General features: G+C 42.5%; 1 protein-coding gene across 1 annotated transcript in view; it reads right to left on the bottom strand.

Annotated features, from left to right (window-relative positions):
• LOC115213361 (double zinc ribbon and ankyrin repeat-containing protein 1) overlaps window positions 1-23,597 on the bottom strand; it is a 74,162-nt gene that overhangs the window by 15,845 nt on the left and 34,720 nt on the right. The window contains exons 11-16 of the mRNA XM_029782302.2: window positions 19,746-19,870; window positions 16,344-16,368; window positions 10,617-10,812; window positions 6,685-6,788; window positions 4,781-4,961; window positions 2,702-2,799 (exon numbers count right to left, since the gene is read on the bottom strand). Coding sequence (XP_029638162.1) covers window positions 2,702-2,799; window positions 4,781-4,961; window positions 6,685-6,788; window positions 10,617-10,812; window positions 16,344-16,368; window positions 19,746-19,870 — 729 coding nt within the window. The remainder of the gene's footprint in view (window positions 1-2,701; window positions 2,800-4,780; window positions 4,962-6,684; window positions 6,789-10,616; window positions 10,813-16,343; window positions 16,369-19,745; window positions 19,871-23,597) is intronic.

A 23,597-nucleotide genomic window follows, 5' to 3' on the forward strand; every position in this document is an offset into this window, starting at 1 on the left:
TGCCAGACATTTACCATTCTTCCTAAACAAAGAAATTAAAAGGGTGATCCCCTTTGATTACAAGATTATCAGGGATTTCATAAGTGCCAGACATTTACCATTCTTCCTAAACAAAGAAATTAAAAGGGTGATCCCCTTTGATTACAAGATTATCAGGGATTTCATAAGTTCCAGACATTTACCATTCTTCCTAAACAAAGAACTTAAAAGGGTGATCCCCTTTGATTACAAGATTATCATGGATTTCATAAGTTCCAGACATTTACCATTCTTCCTAAACAAAGAACTTAAAAGGGTGATCCCCTTTGATTACAAGATTATCAGGGATTTCATAAGTTCCAGACATTTACCATTCTTCCTAAACAAGAAATTAAAAGGGTGATCCCCTTTGATTACAAGATTATCATGGATTTCATAAGTGCCAGACATTTACCATTCTTCCTAAACAAAGAACTTAAAAGGGTGATCCCTTTGATTACAAGATTATCAGGGATTTCATAAGTTCCAGACATTTACCATTCTTCCTAAACAAGAACTTAAAAGGGTGATCCCCTTTGATTACAAGATTATCAGGGATTTCATAAGTGCCAGACATTTACCATTCTTCCTAAACAAAGAACTTAAAAGGGTGATCCCCTTTGATTACAAGATTATCATGGATTTCATAAGTTCCAGACATTTACCATTCTTCCTAAACAAAGAACTTAAAAGGGTGATCCCTTTGATTACAAGATTTCATGGTTTCATAAGTTCCAGACATTTACCATTTTCTTCCTAAACAAAGAAACTAAAAAGGGTGATCCTCTTTGATTACAAGATTATCAGGGATTTCATAAGTGCCAGACATTTACCATTCTTCCTAAACAAAGAACTTAAAAGGGTGATCCCCTTTGATTACAAGATTATCAGGGATTTCATAAGTTCCAGACATTTACCATTCTTCCTAAACAAAGAATTAAAAGGGTGATCCCCTTTGATTACAAGATTATCAGGGATTTCATAAGTGCCAGACATTTACCATTCTTCCTAGGATTTCATAAGTTCCAGACATTACCATTCTTCCTAAACAAAGAAATTAAAAGGGTGATCCCCTTTGATTACAAGATTATCATGGATTTCATAAGTGACATTTACCATTCTTCCTAAACAAAGAAATTAAAAGGGTGATCCTCTTTGATTACAAGATTATCAGGGATTTCATAAGTGCCAGACTTTACCATTCTTCCTAAACAAAGAACTTAAAAGGGTGATCCCCTTTGATTACAAGATTATCAGGGATTTCATAAGTTCCAGACATTTACCATTTTCCTAAACAAAGAACTTAAAAGGGTGATCCCCTTTGATTACAAGATTATCAGGGATTTCATAAGTTCCAGACATTTACCATTCTTCCTAAACAAAGAACTTAAAAGGGTGATCCCCTTTGATTACAAGATTATCAGGGATTTCATAAGTTCCAGACATTTACCATTCTTCCTAAACAAAGAACTTAAAAGGGTGATCCCCTTTGATTACAAGATTATCAGGGATTTCATAAGTGCCAGACATTACCATTCTTCCTAAACAAAGAACTTAAAGGGTGATCCCCTTTGATTACAAGATTATCAGGGATTTCATAAGTTCCAGACATTTACCATTCTTCCTAAACAAAGAACTAAAAGGGTGATCCCCTTTGATTACAAGATTATCAGGGATTTCATAAGTTCCAGACATTTACCATTCTTCCTAAACAAAGAATTAAAAGGGTGATCCCCTTTGATTACAAGATTATCAGGGATTTCATAAGTGCCAGACATTTACCATTCTTCCTAAACAAAGAAATTAAAAGGGTGATCCCCTTTGATTACAAGATTATCAGGATTTCATAAGTGCCAGACATTTACCATTCTTCCTAAACAAAGAAATTAAAAGGGTGATCCCCTTTGATTACAAGATTATCAGGGATTTCATAAAGTTCAGACATTTACCATTCTTCCTAAACAAAGAACTAAAAGGGTGATCCCCTTTGATTACAGATTATATCAGGATTTCATAAGTTCCAGACATTTACCATTCTTCTTCTAAACAAAGAACTTAAAAGGGTGATCCCCTTTGATTACAAGATTATCAGGGATTTCATAAGTTCCAGACATTTACCATTCTTCCTAAACAAAGAACTTAAAAGGGTGATCCCCTTTGATTACAAGATTATCATGGATTCATAAGTGCCAGACATTTACCATTCTTCCTAAACAAAGAACTTAAAGGGTGATCCCCTTTGATTACAAGATTATCAGGGATTTCATAAGTTCCAGACATTTACCATTCTTCCTAAACAAAGAACTTAAAAGGGTGATCCCCTTTGATTACAAGATTATCAGGGATTTCATAAGTTCCAGACATTTACCATTCTTCCTAAACAAAGAAATTAAAAGGGTGATCCCCTTTGATTACAAGATTATCAGGGATTTCATAAGTTCCAGACATTTACCATTCTTCCTAAACAAAGAACTTAAAAGGGTGATCCCCTTTGATTACAAGATTATCAGGGATTTCATAAGTTCCAGACATTTACCATTCTTCCTAAACAAAGAAATTAAAAGGGTGATCCCCTTTGATTACAAGATTATCAGGGATTTCATAAGTTCAACATTCCGCCATTCGTCAATTAGTCATGTGTCTAGTTTAGTGTGATTGATTTTATAAGGAATTCGGTGCTTACCGAGAGTTTATGCTTTTTAGAGTTGAGGCGTCGAGTCTTCTTTTTCTTCTTCTTGTTGCTGGATGACACCATTGATGCATCACTGGTCTCTGCAGAAACTGCACGAAACGAAGAAAGCAACATTGATGCCATAATGGAAGGTTGTTGTTACGGTTGTACTCATGTGGTGTGTTTAAAAGATACAGTGGAAGACGGGAGAGAGAGAGAGAGGAGAGAGAGAGAGAGAGAGAGAGTGAGTGAGTGAGTGAAAGAGACAGACAGACAGAGAGTGAGTGAGAGAGTGAGTGAAAGAGACAGACAGACAGAGAGTGAGTGAGAGAGTGAGTGAGTGAGTGAGTGAAAGAGACAGACAGACAGAGAGTGAGTGAGAGAGTGAGTGAGTGAGTGAGTGAAAGAGACAGACAGACAGAGGGTGAGTGAGAGAGTGAGTGAGTGAGTGAGTGAAAGAGACAGACAGACAGAGGGTGAGTGAGAGAGTGAGTGAGTGAGTGAGTGAAAGAGACAGACAGACAGAGGGTGAGTGAGAGAGAGAGTGAGTGAGTGAGTGAAAGAGACAGACAGACAGAGGGTGAGTGAGAGACAGAAAGTGAGTGAGAGGCACAGAGAGACAGAGACTAAGACAGAGAGAGAGAGACAGACAGACAGACAGGAAGTGAGTGAGAAAGAGACAGACAGACAGACAACAGAGAGTGAGTGAGAGGGAGACAGACAAAGACATAGACAGACAGAGAGTGAGTGAGTGAGTGAGAGAGAGAGAGAGACAGACAGACAGAAACAAAGACAGACAGAGAATGAGTGAGAGAGAGAGGGGGCTTGAAAGAGAGAGGGAGGAAGAGAGAGAGAGAGATAAAGGACTTGCATTTTATTTTTCAATGCTGAAAGGATGAAAAATAAAGTTGAAATGAATACCACAAGGTATTTAGTCCAACACTAATGACTTGGTCAATACAACGCATATATATTTGGATGTGTGTATACATACATTTGTTTTGTGTGCGTGAGCATGAATGTATAATATATGGTTATGCATATACGTTGGCATATATATACATGTGGATGTGTGGATGTGTAACAACATGAATAAACCAATTACCACATGTCTTCGGAACTTTTACTCTTGTTTTTAAATGCAAATTCGCATGCATCCACACATCCATTCCTAAATAACATACACACACGTCCATTCCTCCATCAATACACATCCAGTCACCCTTCCATCCATCAATTCATACACAAACTTACATACATACATACACATACATACATACATACATACACACACACACCTACATACATACATACATACATGCATACAGATACATACATACATGCATACACACATACATACATACAAACATACTTACATACACACATACATATAGATACATAGATACATACATGCATATCTACATATCACGTGACTCTTTCACGTGACCGACCAGACCATCAGATGTTGCTACACATCGCTGGTCACAATGCGTTCGCATTGTTTTAGCCTTCAAACGACGCCACCCCACTGGCTAAGCGAGCAGGCCAACAGAAGAAAGAGTGGGAGAAAGAGTGGTGAAAGAGTACAGCAGGGATCCCCACCCCCTGCTGGAGCCTCGTGGAGCTTTTAGGTGTTTTCACTCAATAAACACACACAACGCCTGGTCTGGGAATCGAAACCGCGATCCTCTGACCACGAGTGCGCTCCCCTAACCACTGAGCCATTGCGCCTCCACATATCTACATATACACATACATAATACAGATACATAGACACACATACACACACACACACAATGAAGTTTACCCAAATTTTGGGGCTTCCACTCCTTTACAAAATTTCTTTACAAACTTCCTAGCAATTTCTGAAGAAGGAATTTTTATATTCCAAAATATTATTTTAAACTATGAAATAATTAAATTATTTCTAACAGTTATTATAGTCCACTCTGCATTGCTGTACCATTCCAGACATGTTACATTTCACAAACAACACACAATGCATCCAGCGAGCCACAATACTCTCTTAATATGATAAATGTTTATGGAATTCTGCCCTGAAACATAAAACAGTAGAATAGAAAGTTTTACCTAGGGAAGATTCACTCCGGAAAGTATCTAAAATATTTGTTTCTCGATACGGAGATTGAAGATTGTCAGCAGATCGTGATGGTGTGTGGCCATTAGTGAGGTTAGATTTCGATTGACAGAGTGAAAAGTTTAAAGTCAAACTCAGTTCAAAACTATCTTCATGAATTGTTCCTGACACAAGCTGTTCAATTATAAGACAACATGCAAAAACACATTAATCTCAGGCTACACAAAATGAAATCTTTATTTTGGGGCTGTTTTGGTTTTTAGACATATATTCTTCCTTTTCCTATTCCTTCTTCCTCAGAATGGAGATTCCTTCCCTAACCATATTTATGTCCCATGACTTCAGGAAACATTTTTTCACGCTAAGAGTTGCTGAAGCATGGAACAAACTGCCGGCATCAGTTGTTAGTTGTCGGAGCACTGCATCCTTCAAAACTTTCTGAGATTCGCCAACACTACACCTGATTTTCTCCCCTCCATACACACACAAGCATGTATCTGACTCATACATTGTTCGCTTTCCAGACATTTTTACATTACTGCATGTACTTTATACGCACTTTCTGACAAGTTGTGGTGCACCTGAGCACTGTGTACAATAATTTCATTATTATTATATTATTATAACCAGGTTTTGGACCATGTTTTGAACTAGAAATATCCAAACTGAGCACCACCCAACTCAATGCCACCAGTATGGCCACTGGGAGACTTCCTTTGAGTACCAGAAGTTAAAATTAAAGAAATTATGCATAGTAAGGTTTTCTAAATTAAAACATTTACATATCGTTTGACAATAATAATTAATAAATGGATGCTGTTCTTACTGTCAAATATTGCCAAAAAGTAGAAGAGGAAATAGAAAACAAAATCATTGCTTATTGCTCCACCACCACCCCAAGTCTTCCAACCAGGAGTTGAAATTATAAGCATTAGGGTCCAATCCTTAACTTTAGCAATTCGAGTCGCAGCCAACATTAGAGCTGGACATATTATTTTAACCTCAATTGGTGATTTTCTATCATTCTCATTAATCAACACAATCATTATTACAACATCAATTGTTTTAATTAAACCAAATTGGTTATTTCATTTTCGAAATTGATATTGCCATTATTCAAAGTTACATTTTCTTGTGGTTGCTCTATCCCCACTCACTTCCACCCACCTCATACCTTGAAGTTCCCCCACCCCCATCATCATCTCTTTCCAGCTCCCCCCACTCACTCCTACCCTCTCTTCTAAAATGTAAGTAGTCACAAAGCTGCTCTACAGCCCCCCAAAAAAACCTGTTCTGCTCTGACCCCATTTCTCATATTTTGACCCCTCATCTCCGAGCATAAAGCTGCCCCACCCCTTCGGGGCTCATAGTCTTGCAAGCCGCATGGCGACCTGACCAGTGCTGATGCCCCCACCAAAAAAAGCATCCAGTACATTGTGTAAAGTGTTTGGCATTAGGAAGGGCATCATCCGGCCAGAGAAACCACGGCCAAGACAGACACTGGAGCATGGTGCAGACCTTGGACACACAATGGGCTTCGTTCAGTTTCCATCTGCCAAGTCCACTCACAAGGCTTTGGTCAGTGGAATTGAACCTAGAACCCTGTGGTTGCAAGGTGAGCTTCTTAAGCACACAGCTATGCCTGCATCTCAGTCGTGGTGGTGGTGGTGGCAGTGGTATCAACACAACTGATTCCATTCCATCTTCATTCTTATGGGGAAATGGATAGAAAACAGTGAAAAAGATAAAATATACTACAACAAATGTGTGCAGAATGACAATGATAGAGCTTCTCCTTGAAGCCAAATGGTTTGACTTTAGAGAATAAACAGGAAATGAGAGAGAGAGAGGGAGAGAGAGAGAGAGGAGAGAGAGAGAGAGAGAGAGAGAGATTTACCCTTCCCATGCGTGGTTCTGCAATTAGACCTCGAAACTCTGCACAATTTTGGGCATGGACTTTGAGATGATGGCAAATATGTTCCACTTGTTTTCTCCAGAAACCTACAATGAACAGCCAAGAGAAACATGTGAGGTGAGAGAGAGAGAGAGAGAGAGAGAGAGAGAGAGAAATAGAGAGAGACAAATGGAGAGAGAGAGACAAATAGAGAGAAACAAATAGAGAGAGAGACAAATAGAGAGAGACAAATGGAGAGAGAGATAAATAGAGAGGGGGAAGGGAGGGAGGAAGGAAGGCAGGAAGGAAGAAAGAAAGAAAGAAAGAAAGAAGGAAAAAGAAAGAAAGAAAGAGAGAAAGAGGGAGAAGCAGTCACATGGGAGAGATCACAAAATTTGATGAATCCAGAAGCTGGGAGTAGTATAGAATCTGATGCTTTGCTTCAAGCTTTCTCCGTTTGTCTGTAAAAGAGAAGGAAAGTGTATGGGGAGAGGGAAGAGGGGGGAGGAATGTAACTGGTTGGGCTGTAAAAAAAATCAACGAGGCAGACAGACAGACAGACAGACAAGCAGACAGAAAAAGGACTGTAAAAATAACACAAAGGCAAAGAGAAAATGCCGTCCCTCAATTAGGCTGAACTGAAGCGGGCTGCTACGGTTCTTCATCTGTAAAACTAAAAGATTAGTGGTTTGTTTATCCAAACTCCACCCATCTAACACCCGTGGACATATTTACAAAGTCAAAAAACAGCACAGCTCCCATGACTTCAGGAAACATTTTTTCACGCTGAGAGTTGCTGAAGCATGGAACAGACTGTCGGCATCAGTTGTTAGTTGTCGGAGCACTGCATCCTTCAAAACTTCCATGCTTTCTGAGATTCGCCAACACTACACCTGATTTTCTCCGCTCCATACACACGCAGGCATGTATCTGACTCATACATTGTTCGCTTTCCAAACATTTTTACATTACTGCATGTACTTTATATGCACTTTCTGACAAGTTGTGGTGCACCTGAGCACCGTATACAATAATTTCATTATTATTATTATTATTATTTTTGGAATCACTTCCCAGGATCCCTAGCAGAGATTTGATTCCCAATGAACTAATTTATCCAGCAGTAAGTATTAGTGAATAGGAGTTAGGAAGAAGTAAAGCACTCTGTATAGTCAGTGGGAGCACTGGTTTAAATGCCAAGTGTTTCATAAACTTGGTGTGCTGAGCCCAAACTCTACAGCAGCATCATCATCATTATCATCATCATCGCTGCCACCGCCGCTGCCATCACCACCACCACCACCACCATTTAATGTTCATTTTTCGATTCTTGCATGGGTCAAATAGAGTTTGTTGGGGGCAGATTATTTATGGCCGAATGCCCTTCCAGTTGCCAGCCCTCACCTGTTTCCAAGCAAGGCAATATTTCTTTGCTGCCATTTCAATTAAGGAATAGTAACACCAATACATAACTGGTACTTAGTTTATCAATGCTGCCATGATGAATGGTGAAATTGGCTTTGGCAGAATTTGATGTTAGAAGGCGAAAAGATGAATATTGTGGGTCCAGAAAAGAAGATATTCAATTGACTTAGCAGCTGGCTACAGAGAGACCAATCCAGTAATGAGCTAAGTTGTGTGTGGGACAGGAAAGAGTGGGGCTCAATGATTGTTGATGCCCTGTAGATATGGCATATAAAGAAGAAAAATAAGATATGAGTGTGATTTAACTGCTCTTTTTAGCATGTCAAGCCACCACGTACAGGCTCCATTGTAGGTTCACGACTTTCAATAACAACATAAATAAAATGAATTTAATACAATTATTTTATCAATAAAAATGTCCAAACAGTCATAAATAGCAATGTATCGATATTAATCATGGAAATGTATCAATATATTCACACAATCACTCTTCTATAATAATAAATGTGAAATTTTGTCTGTCTGGGAACCCCCTCCCCGTGTCTCAATCTACATTTGCTTTGCATAAATATATTACGTTTTTGGAATCAGGATGACGTCCCGGATTGAAAATCTGCCCTTCATTTGGTTCTTGAACATCCAGCATTGGGATCTGATTTAAAAAGCACTTGGGCTGCTATTTCTAGCAGGCAAAGCTTGGCTGATTCACGCCATATTGGTTGGCGTTTGTCAGATGACGTCAGAGATCAAGAGAGAGAGATAAATGACATTTGCTTTGTTAATTTTACGCCAAGATAAGAACTTTTGGACAAACTGACCAACATTTGAAATTCAATTTGGGACTGGAACAATAGACAGATTGCATTACAGAATTAATTTCTCATCCATCCTCAACCTCTGATCAAACACCACCAGGGCATATAGTCATTATAGAAGTATTATAGACATGCTATTTAGCTCTCCTTAGTTTTCGGCCACAGGCCCAATTAGCCCTCTGCAGGAGACAGCTTAAAAGTCTGCAAGGAGTACAGCTTTTAAGCTAGTTTCTTCTAAAATATGTCTTTTTCTTTAATTATGCTCTCTTTTAATTTTTCTTGGTTAAATTTTCATAAGCGTCTATGTTCAATCTCTCATTTTATGTCCTTGAACAATTCAATTCTTTTTGTATAAGTCCCTTGGGCAAATGCAGGCTATTGAACCAGAAACACAGATCTGTGACTGTCTTCTTACCTCCAAACGATAAGCCCCTCCTCCTCCTTAATGGCATATCAACTTTGGAGAGTCCTTGAATTTTGAGATTATTTCCCCTTTCTCATTTGGCGCTGGTCTTAATTGCCATTTGGTAATTACAATACAGCCTCTAAATAATTTTAATAATTCAGGTATTTATACTGTATGGTATTTGATAGACCTGTATCTGTCTATGTTGCTCAAATACTGGCCAATGGCCACTTTGAGTTATTTCTTTTAGATCATTTTTGTCTAAATTGCACAAAGGCAGAGGAGTGGCTGTGTGGTAAGTAGCTTGCTAACCAACCACATGGTTCCGGGTTCAGTCCCACTGCGTGGCATCTTGGGCAAGTGTCTTCTGCTATAGCCTCGGGCCGACCAAAGCCTTGTGAGTGGATTTGGTAGACGGAAACTGAAGGAAGCCTGTCATATATATGTATATATATATATGTGTGTGTGTGTGTGTGTATATGTTTGTGTGTCTGTGTTTGTCCCTCTAGCATTGCTTGACAACCGATGCTGGTGTGTTTACGTCCCCGTCACTTAGCAGTTCGGCAAAAGAGACCGATAGAATAAGTACTGGGCTTACAAAGAATAAGTCCCCGGGGTCGATTTGCTCGACTAAAGGCGGTGCTCCAGCATGGCCGCAGTCAAATGACTGAAACAAGTAAAAGAGTAAAGAGTAAACCTGAAATGGTTGCTGTACCCCATGTATGAGAGACAACAAGGAGCAGCTAAACCAGGTAGAACTTCTCCCTCGTTTCAGGTAAGTGCTTTGATTTTGTGGATCCACTTTAATAGGGCACGGGGGAGACAAAAAGGCACAAGCATGGCCGTGTGGTTAAGAACCTTGCTTTGCAACCACTCGGTTTTTCAGTTCAGTCCCTCTGCACCTTGGATAAGCATCTTCTACCATAACCCCAGGCAAATCAATACCTTGTGAGTAAATTTGGTACATGGAAACTGTGAGGAAGCCCATCAAGTGTGTGTGTGTTTTTTTGTTTGTTCCCTCCCCACCATTTATCAATTAGTGTTGGTTTGTTTACGGCCCCGTAACTGAGCAGTTCAGCAAGCAGAGACCAATTAAGTACCAGACTTTAAAAGAAGTACCAGGGTTGATTTGCTCGACTAAAACCTTCAAGGCAGTGCTACAGTATGGCCACAGTCCAATGAATGAAATGAGTAAAAACTAAGAGATAGAATCAGGTAAACTAACAGTAAGACAAGTATAAATTAACGAAGGACTGTCTAATTAGACTAACGAAAACAGACTAATTTACCTCGGCCTGGACTGATGGCTGTAAGAAGCGGTTGCCTGTCTCGTAGCTGTTTCTCATAAGACTTCTTTTCTTCATCTTGCATCTCTTTCTTCGTTATTTCTCGTTGTGATGGGTAGAACAGGCCAATGGTCTGAGTGCCAGTTGACTGCTTGGATCTTGATGAATAATTAGTGCTCTGAGCCACTGTCCATTGGCCCTTTAGTGTGTGGTGGGCAGGAGTGGAAAGGAAGGTAAAAGAAATTAAGATTTGAAGAATATTCTTTGTGATATTTTCATGAAACAATATATAAGAACAACTTTTTTTTTCCATTTGGAGATGGTTTTTAATTATGTATCTATGACAACCAGTTTAATAAATTAATTAATTCGTACAATAGAAAAATGAAGACCCAGAAGTAGTACTGCTTGGTATTTTGTCCAACATACTAACAATTTTGTGAGCTCACCATCACCACTACCACTATAATAATAATAATAATGGTCTCAAATTTTGCCACAAGGGCAGCAATTTGGCGGGAGAGAATAAGTCGATTACATCGACCCCAGTGTTCAACTGGTACTTGTTTTATTGACCCCAGAAGGACGAAAGGCAAAGTCAACCTCAGCGGAATTTGAACTCAGAATGTAAAGATGGGTGAAAAACCGTTAAGTATTTAGCCCGGTGTGAATAATAATAATCCTTTCTACTACAGAGGCACTGAAATTTTGTGGGGAGGGGCTTGTCGACTGCATCAGTCCCAATGTTTCACTGGAACTTAATTCATCAACCCTGAAAGGATGAAAGGCAAAGTCAACCTCGGTGGAATTTGAACTCAGAACCTAGTGGCAGACGAAATACTGCTAAGCATTTCACCCGGCATGCTAACAATTCTGTCAGCTTGCTGCCTTAATAATAATAATCAACATCAAAAAATCAAATGCAAATTGTAGTTGTGATAACTGTGCCGGTGGCACGTAAAAAGCACCAACCGATCGTGGCCGTTGCCAGCCTCACCTGGCACCTGTGCCGGTGGCACGTAAAAAGCACCAACTGATCGTGGCCGTTGCCAGCCTCACCTGGCACCTGTGCCAGTGGCACGTAAAAAGCACCAACCGATCGTGGCCGTTGCCAGCCTCACCTGGCACCTGTGCCGGTGGCACGTAAAAAGCACCAACCGATCATGGCCGTTGCCAGCCTCACCTGGCACGTAAAAAGCACCAACCGATCGTGGCCGTTGCCAGCCTCACCTGGCACCTGTGCCGGTGGCACGTAAAAAGCACCAACCGATCGTGGCCGTTGCCAGCCTCACCTGGCACCTGTGCCGGTGGCACGTAAAAAGCACCAACCGATCGTGGCCGTTGCCAGCCTCACCTGGCACCTGTGCCGGTGGCACGTAAAAAGCACCAACCGATCGTGGCCGTTGCCAGCCTCACCTGGCACCTGTGCCGGTGGCACGTAAAAAGCACCAACCGATCGTGGCCGTTGCCAGCCTCACCTGGCACCTGTGCTGGTGGCACGTAAAAAGCACCAACCGATCGTGGCCGTTGCCAGCCTCACCTGGCACCTGTGCCGGTGGCACGTAAAAAGCACCAACCGATCGTGGCCGTTGCCAGCCTCACATGGCACCTGTGCTGGTGGCACGTAAAAAGCACCAACCGATCGTGGCCGTTGCCAGCCTCACCTGGCACCTGTGCCGATGGCACGTAAAAAGCACCAACCAATCATGGCCGTTGCCAGCCTCACCTGGCACCTGTGCTGGTGGCACGTAAAAAGCACCAACCGATCGTGGCCGTTGCCAGCCTCACCTGGCACCTGTGCCGGTGGCACGTAAAAAGCACCAACCGATCGTGGCCGTTGCCAGCCTCACCTGGCACCTGTGCTGGTGGCACGTAAAAAGCACCAACCGATCGTGGCCGTTGCCAGCCTCACCTGGCACCTGTGCTGGTGGCACGTAAAAAGCACCAACCAATCGTGGCCGTTGCCAGCCTCACCTGGCACCTGTGCCGGTGACACGTAAAAAGCACCAACCAATCATGGCCGTTGCCAGCCTCACCTGGCACCTGTGCCGGTGGCACGTAAAAAGCACCAACCAATCATGGCCGTTGCCAGCCTCACCTGGCACCTGTGCCGGTGGCACGTAAAAAGCACCAACCGATCATGGCCGTTGCCAGCCTCACCTGGCACCTGTGCCGGTGACACGTAAAAAGCACCAACCAATCATGGCCGTTGCCAGCCTCACCTGGCACCTGTGCCGGTGACACGTAAAAAGCACCAACCAATCATGGCCGTTGCCAGCCTCACCTGGCACCTGTGCCGGTGACACGTAAAAAGCACCAACCAATCATGGCCGTTGCCAGCCTCACCTGGCACCTGTGCCAGTGGCACGTAAAAAGCACCAACCAATCATGGCCGTTGCCAGCCTCACCTGGCACCTGTGCCGGTGGCACGTAAAAAGCACCAACCGATCGTAGCCATTGCCAGCCTCACCTGGCACCTGTGCCGGTGGCACGTAAAAAGCACCAACCGATCGTGGCCGTTGCCAGCCTCACCTGGCACCTGTGCCGGTGGCACGTAAAAAGCACCAACCAATCATGGCCGTTGCCAGCCTCACCTGGCACCTGTGCCGGTGGCACGTAAAAAGCACCAACCAATCATGGCCGTTGCCAGCCTCACCTGGCACCTGTGCCGGTGGCACGTAAAAAGCACCAACCGATCATGGCCGTTGCCAGCCTCACCTGGCACCTGTGCCGGTGACACGTAAAAAGCACCAACCAATCATGGCCGTTGCCAGCCTCACCTGGCACCTGTGCCGGTGGCACGTAAAAAGCACCAACCGATCGTAGCCATTGCCAGCCTCACCTGGCACCTGTGCTGGTGGCACGTAAAAAGCACCAACCAATCGCGGCCGTTGCCAGCCTCACCTGGCACCTGTGCCGTGGCACGTAAAAAGCACCACCGATCATGGCCGTTGCCAGCCTCACCTGGCACCTGTGCCTGACACGTAAAAAGCACCAACCATCGTGGCCGTTGCCAGCCTCACCTGGCACCTGTGCCGGTGGCACGTAAAAAGCACCAACCGATCATGGCCGTTGCCAGCCTCACCTGGCACCTGTGCCGGTGACACGTAAAAAGCACCAACCGATCGTGGCCGTTGCCAGCCTCACCTGGCACCTGTGCCGGTGGCACGTAAAAAGCACCAACCATCGTGGCCGTTGCCAGCCTCACCTGGCACCTGTGCCGTGACACGTAAAAAGCACCAACCGATCGTGGCCGTTGCCAGCCTCACCTGGCACCTGTGCCGGTGGCACGTAAAAAGCACCAACCAATCGTGGCCGTTGCCAGCCTCACCTGGCACCTGTGCCGGTGGCACGTAAAAAGCACCAACCGATCGTAGCCATTGCCAGCCTCACCTGGCACCTGTGCCGGTGGCACGTAAAAAGCACCAACCAATCGCGGCCGTTGCCAGCCTCACCTGGCACCTGTGCCGGTGGCACGTAAAAAGCACCAACCGATCGTAGCCATTGCCAGCCTCACCTGGCACCTGTGCCGGTGGCACGTAAAAAGCACCAACCGATCATGGCCGTTGCCAGCCTCACCTGGCACCTGTGCCGGTGGCACGTAAAAAGCACCAACCAATCGTGGCCGTTGCCAGCCTCACCTGGCACCTGTGCCGGTGGCACGTAAAAAGCACCAACCGATCGTGGCCGTTGCCAGCCTCACCTGGCACCTGTGCCGGTGGCACGTAAAAAGCACTAACCGATCATGGCCGTTGCCAGCCTCACCTGGCACCTGTGCCGGTGGCACGTAAAAAGCACCAACCAATCGTGGCCGTTGCCAGCCTCACCTGGCACCTGTGCCGGTGGCACGTAAAAAGCACCAACCAATCGTGGCCGTTGCCAGCCTCACCTGGCACCTGTGCTGGTGGCACGTAAAAAGCACCAACCAATCATGGCCGTTGCCAGCCTCACCTGGCACCTGTGCCGGTGACACGTAAAAAGCACCAACCGATCGTAGCCATTGCCAGCCTCACCTGGACCTGTGCCGGTGACACGTAAAAAGCACCAACCAATCGTAGCCATTGCCAGCCTCACCTGGCACCTGTGCCGGTGACACGTAAAAAGCACCAACCAATCGTAGCCATTGCCAGCCTCACCTGGCACCTGTGCCGGTGACACGTAAAAAGCACCAACCAATCGTAGCCATTGCCAGCCTCACCTGGCACGTAAAAAGCACCCACTACACTCACGGAGTGGTTGGTGTTAGGAAGGGCATCAAGCTGTAGAAACACTGCCAGATCAGACTGGAGCCTGGTGCAGCTTCCTGGCTTCCCAGACCCCGGTCAAACCGTCCAACCCACGCTAGCATGGAGAACGGACGTTAAACGATGAATAATAATAATAATCTATTCTGCTATGGAAACAAGGCCTGAAATTTGGGAGAAGGGGATGAGTTGATTACATCGTCCCCAGTGTTTCACTGGCACTTTATTGACCCCAAAAGGATGAAAGGCAAAGTCGACCTTGGCAGAATTTGAACTCAGAACATAGGAACAGGTGAAATGCCGCTAAGCATTTTGTCCAGCATGCTAATGATTCTGCCATCTCACTGCCTCAATAATAATAATAATATTGATCAGAACATCATATTAGTTGTCAAAGAGTTCCATGAAATCTTCTGTATTGATACAGCAGTCCCATGTGGCCATAATATAGCAGCAAAAGAACTCAAACAGATTACTAACTATGCAAAGGTGAATGTGGGACAAGTTAAAACAAGGAACACCAGAACCAAAGTCATTCTTGTAGTGGTAAGAGCAAGGAGTATCGGGATCCAAACCAAAAAATACTCTCTTTACTCTTTTACTTGTTTCAGTCATTTGACTGCGGCCATGCTGGAGGACCGCCTTTAGTCGAGCAAATCGACCCCGGGACTTATTCTTTTGTAAGCCCAGTACTTATTCTATCGGTCTCTTTTGCCGAACTGCTAAGTGACGGGGATGTAAACACACCAGCATCGGTTGTCAAGCAATGCTAGGGGGACAAACACAGACACACAAACATATACACACACACTTATATATATATACATATATACGACAGGCTTCTTTCAGTTTCCGTCTACTAAATCCACTCACAAGGCATTGGTCGGCCCGGGGCTATAGCAGAAGACACTTGCCCAAGATGCCACGCAGTGGGACTGAACTTGGAACCATGTGGTTGGTTAGCAAGCTACTTACCACACAGCCACTCCTGCGCCTATACTACCTCGATTCTTTGACTAACTTAAAATCATATATGATATCGGTGCTAAGTAAAATAACAGCCTTATTAGGACGACTGCTCATATCCGTTTCTGAAGTGTCTGTCTTTATAAAGAGACCATGAAAGAAAATCAAGTCAGTTTTGATAACTTAAAAGAAAAACAAAGAATAAAAAGAGAGTAAACAGAGGCAGAATATTGAGAATCTTTTAGTAAAAATACGAAATCTGTAAACAGTGAAACCACATAAAATGGCTGCCTTATCAAAGAAAGATATCTTGAGTCTAGGATTATAAAACATTGATTTATACAGCTACATTTCATTTCTTATCAAAATCTCGTCAATATTATTATTTACTTAAGGTTATCACTTACAGCTGATGTAAGATAATATTCTTCTTTATTCTGATACATAACAGGAATTTTACAAACATTGATATTTTGATTAAAAAAAAAACACAAGCAAAATATAAATAAAGTCCACTCACAGTGTTGGCTGAATTTATTGGTTCACTGAAAGACAAACAAAACAAAAAAGATAAAATAAAAGGTATTATCATTTATGAAATCTTACTTTATGGAGAACATTTTACTTTAAATAAGACATAGAAACTGATATAACTTTACATGGTAGGTTCTTGTGTCAGATTCTTGATAACAGACATTCATCATCATCATCGTTTAACGTCCGTTTTCCATGCTAGCATGGGTTGGACAGTTTGACCGGGGTCTGGGAAGCCAGAAGGCTGCACATATAAACACTATCATCATCATCATCATCATTTAGCATCCGCTTTCCATGCTAGCATGGGTTGGACGGTTCAACTGGGGTCTGTGAAGCCAGAAGGCTGCATCAGGCCCAGTCTGATCTGGCAGTGTTTCTACGGCTGGATGCCCTTCCTAACGCCAACCACTCTGTGAGTGTAGTGGGTGCTTTTTACGTGCCACCCGCACAGGTGCCAGACAGAGCTGGCAAACGGCCACGGATGGATGGTGCTTTTTACGTGCCACCGGCACGGGGGCCAGGCGAGGCTGGCACCAGCCACGATCGGATGGTGCTTTTTACGTGCCACCAGCACGGGGGCCAGGCGAGGCTGGCAACGGCCACGAACAGATGGTGCTTTTACGTGCCAATATATATCACCGTGATCCCCATGACTGACCAGGCTATCAGATGTTGCTACGCATCGCTGGTCACAATGCGCTTCGCATTGTTTTAGCCTTCAAATGACGCCACCTCGCTGGCTAAGCGAGCAGACCAACAGAAGAAAGAGTGAGAGAAAGTTGTGGCGAAAGAGTACAGCAGGGATCGCCACCACCCACTTGTGGGGCCTCGTGGAGCTTTAGGTGTCTTCGCTCAATAAACACTCACAATGCCTGGTCTGGGAATCGAAACTGCAATCTACGACTACGAGTCCGCTGCCCTAACCACTGGGCCATTGCGACTCCACCATATATATATATATATAAGACCAAATGAGATAACAAATTCAAAGCTGTGAGGAGTTTTCAGGACATTTAATATATATATAAATACTAATACAAGACCCACATTAGACTCCTCACTCGTATCATTATCGAACCAAGAGTTTAACCACAGTCTATCTGTAGCACTTACTTAGTGTTACCTGACACTCTTTGGGTCTTCTAGACATCAATACCTCTCATACCCTTGGTATATATACATATATATATATATATCCACACGCACATACACACTCTCACATGCACACGCACGCGCACCTTCGTTTTGGGATCACCACTACTTTTTTTATCTCCCCTTCTTCCTAGCTCTCCTGTCTGACCACCTCTGTCTGGCATTCGCCATGATTGATTGCTCACCACTAAACCTTTTTTATTTTCTCTCTCTGCTTATTTCTGTGTTCCTTTCTGTCGAAGAGCGTAGGCTCGAAACATAAAAGACTTTCTCATTTCTCGAGCGTTAAACTAATACATCTGTTTGTTGTTTATACACCCGTCCTCGTCTTTAGTTTTTTTTTTTTTTTGTAAATTCCAACTATATATATATATATATATATATATATGTGACCTCGTGAGTACCACTGGCGATTTTTTTCCTCTGTCTTCCCTTCTCGGGATCTTTCCTTCTTCTATGTTTCCGACGAAGAGCTCCGCTCGAAACGTTAAACCCTCCTTCTTCCCTGAGCGTCCAATAATACTTTATTTGTTCCATGTCCTCGCGTTGTTGTGTTTTTTTGTGTTTTCTTGTTTGGATTAACTATATATATATATATATATATATATATATATGTGTGTGTGTGTGTGTGTGTGTGTGTGTATAAAGAGAGAGAGAGATTGGTAGATACACGCACATATGTATTACATGCATACATACATATATAAGTAAACATTCAAGTGTGTGCATGTCCTCAACTTCTTCTCTTTGCCAAAAGGTTTGCAGGCACCAGCAGGCCTTATGAGACACATTTCTATCCACAGAACATGATAACTGCTTTATTTTACTGAACCCTCATTTGTCATTTACGATGAGACAATCCATCAGATATATATATATATATATATTTTTTTTTTCTTGTTTCAGCTCAGAGCTGCGGCCATTCTGATGCACCACCGTTAATATATATATATATATATTAATAATAAAAGGGTAAAATTAGTTGATTAATAATTTTAACAAGTAGATTGGAACATTAAAATCACTGTTGTGGAGATTCTTACAGTAGTAGAATTTTTAACTCCTATTTCTAAATTCGGTATGTGGTGGAGCAATTAGCTGACTCCTAATTATAATCATGTTTATAATTATAGAATATTTGTGTGTGTGTGTATATATATATATCATTGTTTTAATGTCCATTTTGCTATGGCTAGTATGGGTTGGACAAAGTTTACTGAGACAAACTTTCTATAGCAGGATGACCTTCCTGTCTCCAACTCCCACCTGTCTGTTTCCAGGGTAACATTTTCCCATGACAAGACAGGTTTTCTGTCTCCAACTCCCACCTGTCTGTTTCCAGGGTAACATTTTCCCATGACAAGACAGGTTTTCTGTCTCCAACTCCCACCTGTCTGTTTCCAGGGTAACATTTTCCCATGACAAGACAGGTTTCTCACAGAAGATTGGAAATGAATGTCATTCCTTGTGTGACAGTATCACTCATTTTCCAACTATTACACAATACCAAGACAAGGACACACACACACACACACACAATGGTAGGCTTCTTCTAGTTTCTATCAACCAAATCCACTCCTAAGACCTTGGTTGGCCCGGGGCTATAGCAGAAGACACTTGCCCGAGGTGCCACACAGTGGGACTGAACCTAGAACCATGTGGTTAGGAAGTGAACTACTTAACCACACAGTCATACCTGTGCCTACATCAAGGGTTGTTATTAGGTGGTATGGACTCGTCTGCCGTTACGTTCTGAGTTCAAATTCCGCCAAGGTCGACTTTGCCTTTCATCCTTTGGGGGTCGATAAATTAAGTACCAGTTACACACTAGGGTCGATGTAATCAACTTAATACCTATGTCTGTCCTCGTTTGTCCTTGTTTGTCCCCTCTGTGTTTAGCCCCTTGTGGGTAGTGTGGTGTGTGCGCGATTTGAATATAAAGGCACCTACCTTCTCTTCCTCATGATGGAGACCCTTCAGTGGTAACTAATCCTTCGACACAGCCCCAACCCGAACACTAAAGATAGCAGCTGCTCGCCCAAACCCTTAGCGACGTCCTCACACGTCTTGTCACCTGGACGACCCACGTTGGAAAGGCCCAATTCACTGCTGCCTGCACACGCCTGACAGCTGCCCCTTCCGGTTGCCCCAGTTTCCGGTCAACGCACCCAGCTGCTGACGTCCAACTGCTGACGTCATCCCACAGGTAGTAAAGAAATAGGTATGGACTAACCTGAATTCATTACTGGTATTTCGGTGAGGAGGTTCAATGAGTGCAGCACAACTGGCACAGTAAGTTGACATCACGTGGTTGGTGGCTTTACAGCGAGGACATTGGATGTAAGTGGAGAGATTTGGCTGTTTGGGAGAGATTTAAAAAGGACAGAGATTGGTTAACAAAGAAGGAGATGAAAGATACCTCAGTACAATGATAAAGAAACGGAGAAACAAAGTACAATGGTAAAGAAACAGAGGTAACATCAAGCTAATGAGACATTTGAGAGTAAACGTCGGCGTCGGCGACGACGGCGGCGTTTAACGTCCGTTCTCCATGCTAGCATGGGTTGGATGGTTCGACCAGGGATCTGGGAAGCCAGAAGGCTGCACCAGGCTCCAGTCTTATCTGGCAATGTTTCTACAGCTGGATGCCCTTCCCAATGCCAACCACTCAGTGAGTGTAGTGGGTGCTTTTTATGTGCCACCTGCACAGCTGCCAGGTAAGGCTGGCAACAGCCACGATCGGTTGGTGCATTTTACATTCCACCGGCACGGAAGCCACTCGAGGCGGCACTGGCATTGGCCACGATTCAGATGGTGCTTTTTACGTGCCACCAGCACGGAAGCCAGTCGAGGTGGCGCTGGCATCGGCCACGATGCCAGCGCCATGAATCTATATAGAATCTATATAGAATTTTGGTGACACAGTATAGTCTTTTGAGACACATCACTTAATCTGCTAGAAATAGCAGATAAATTTTCTTCAAGTCACACTTCATATCATCATCATCCTTTAACATCCATGTTCCATGCTGATAGGGTTGTATTCTTTGACAGAATCTGATGGACTAAGGACTACATTGTGCTCCAGTGTCTCCTTTGTCATGGTCTCTGTGGCTCTTCATAACACCAATCACTTTACAGAGTATGGAGGGTACGTTTTTCGTACTTCCTGTGCTAGTGACACCACCAAGCAGCTTTTAAGACTACAAACCCTGAGGAAGGGATGGCTTTATGTTAGAAGATGAGGGGTAAAAATATGAGAGAAGGGGCCAGAAAAGGAAAGGTTTGTTGCTGTAAAGGAATAACATGATCACTCACATTTTAGGAGAGAGAGAGAGAGAGAAAGTGAGAAGGAATTTTGAAATGTGAAGGACAGATTGGACGATGCAGACTTAGGTGCTTCTAGAAAAGATGGGATGGTCATTGAAAAAATGGTCAACATAGATATTATGACTATTGTCTGACACTAAAAACATTTGGTGAAGGTTGTTGTTGTTTAGCCCCCAGGCAAGCTCTTAATAAGCAGATCTATGATCAGAGACATTTCAGCTCTAACCACTCTGTTGTTTTATTCAGAACTAATGTATGTCGTGGAGGCATATATGCTGAAGTGGTTATGGGGTTGGGCTCAGGATTGTCAGGTCACAGGTTCAACTCTCCGACCAGGTAGTGTGTTGTATCCTTGAGCAAGGCACTTCATTTTATGTCGTTCCAGTCCAATCAGTGGAAAATAAGAAATAATGGCAGCTGGGGGCAGGTGGCGATGGAGGGGGGGTTAACGCTGTGATGGGTTCACATCCTGTTCAGGGAATGAAACCTATACTCTCTCACATGCCTCAATACCTTGCAAACCTAGACAAGCTCAAACTTCATGAACTTGCAGACTCAAAGAGGATTTATTTTCAACTAGCAGTATCGCCCGGCGTTGCTCGGGTTTGTAAGGGAAATAACTATAAAGCATTTTTAGAGAGTTATAGCCAAAAGATAGCAAAAAAATGCATTAAAAATGGAAAAAAATTATGGTAAATTTTTTTTTAAATCGTTGACTCATCGTAGACATTTTTAGAGAGTTACTTCCCTTATATTTAAAAAATATGCATTAAAATGGAAAAAAATTATGGTAAATTATTTTTTAAATCGTAGACTCATCGTAGACGCGCGCTAATACCCAGAAGGGCTCGATATGAATCACGACTATAAGATACCCGGTTTTGGTTAAACTGCACCGCAAAATGTGGGAGTAGTTAGGAATCTAAATCGGAGTAGACAGACACACAACCTTTCTTTTATATATAAAGATTATGTTTATCTCAGACTACAGATTTCAAAGACTTCTTCCTTTTGTTTTTAGACAGCTGGCTATTATTTGAGGGAGGTGTGATGGTCATTTTTAACAAATGCAGCAAATTTATAGAAACTCCCTAAGTGGGTGGACCTGGAGGATAGATATGAAGGTTCATAAAAAATAGCCATTAATTTCTTCCAGATTTTAATCTTAGAGAGTAAAAACAGATTTCTTTATATGACCAAACACAGCGGTTCTTAACATGTTCTTTGTAGCCCAGCCCCCTACTTTTAAATGGTTGTTATGCCTAGTGCTCCCTTAAGTGGAAAGTAAGGTATCATGACTAAACTAACTTAACATGGATGATAATTTATAAATTTTACTCTAAAAATGGATTGATTAAGCTTTTAACAGGAAATGATAAAAAATTAATTAAGACAAAATTTTAAAATTTACTTTATACATCGCAAGTTAATGACTTCCTTGTACCTGATGAGATCTCGTTTTATTTTAATTATCATCACTAGGTTTATCTATAATATAATTACTACAATAGGTAAAATTTAGTATGCTAACCCTTTTGTTATCAACTCAGCTGAAACCAGCTCTGGCCCTGAATACAAATGTTTTGTTTTCATAAGTTTTGAATTAAAATCTTCCACCAAACCTTAGTCACAATTTCTGTTCGTAACACCAGCTCAATGATAACTAAGTTATTTTCCTAAATTCTTTGTTATATCTAAAATTAATTGAAAGAAACACAGAGAATCTCAACAGAAATATGGTAACAAAAGGGTTAAAATATATAAAAGAGAAACAATTCTTAACCCTTTCATTACCAACCTGGCTGAATCCACCTCTGGCTCTGTAGTACAAATGCCTTGTTTTTTCGTAAGTTTTGAATTAAAATCTTCCACCAAACCTTAGTCACAATTTATGTTCCTAACACTAGCTGAATGATAACTAAGTTATTTTACTAAATTCTTTGTTATATCTAAAATTAATTGAAAGAAACACAGAGAATCTCAACAGAAATATGGTAACAAAAGGGTTAAAATATATAAAAGAGAAACAATTCTTAACCCTTTCATTACCAACCTGGCTGAATCCACCTCTGGCTCTGTAGTACAAATGCCTTGTTTTTTCGTAAGTTTTGAATTAAAATCTTCCACCAAACCTTAGTCACAATTTATGTTCCTAACACTAGCTGAATGATAACTATGTTATTTTACTAAATTCTTTGTCATTAATTGAAAGAAACACAAAGCATCTCAAAGTAAATACAGTAATAAAAGGGTTAATTATGTTACCTCACCTCTACCTAACATCCCCTTTGACATGCCCAATGCTTTCTTGGGGGGCAGTACTGCCTGTGTTGAGAACCTCTGGCCTAACATATCATCTGAGACGTATCAATTGAGAAGTGTCAAGTGTATTTGCATCAACCACTGATAGGAACAGTGTTGAAACAAGAGACTATTACAGATAAAAGTGACATGGTATGTCAATAAGAGATTGTAGAGTTGCTCTTATGCAGAGAGCAGAGACAAAACAAGTGAATCATTCTTTTTGCTTTTTGTTACATAAAACAGTCAGAGGAAAACAATGGCTATGACATTTAGACACACACACACACAGAGGGGAGCATATGTATGCATATGTTTATATATGTGTGATATGTACATGTGTGTGTGTGTGTGTGCATAATATGTAATAAGGTTATTGGATACTACAGTGCTCAAGTGCTCTACAGCTTAAATCAGAAAAGGTTAAAAGAGGGGACACAAAGCACCCATAGAA

The sequence above is a fragment of the Octopus sinensis genome, linkage group LG6 (assembly GCF_006345805.1).
Source record: "Octopus sinensis linkage group LG6, ASM634580v1, whole genome shotgun sequence".
Taxonomy (NCBI): domain Eukaryota; kingdom Metazoa; phylum Mollusca; class Cephalopoda; order Octopoda; family Octopodidae; genus Octopus; species Octopus sinensis.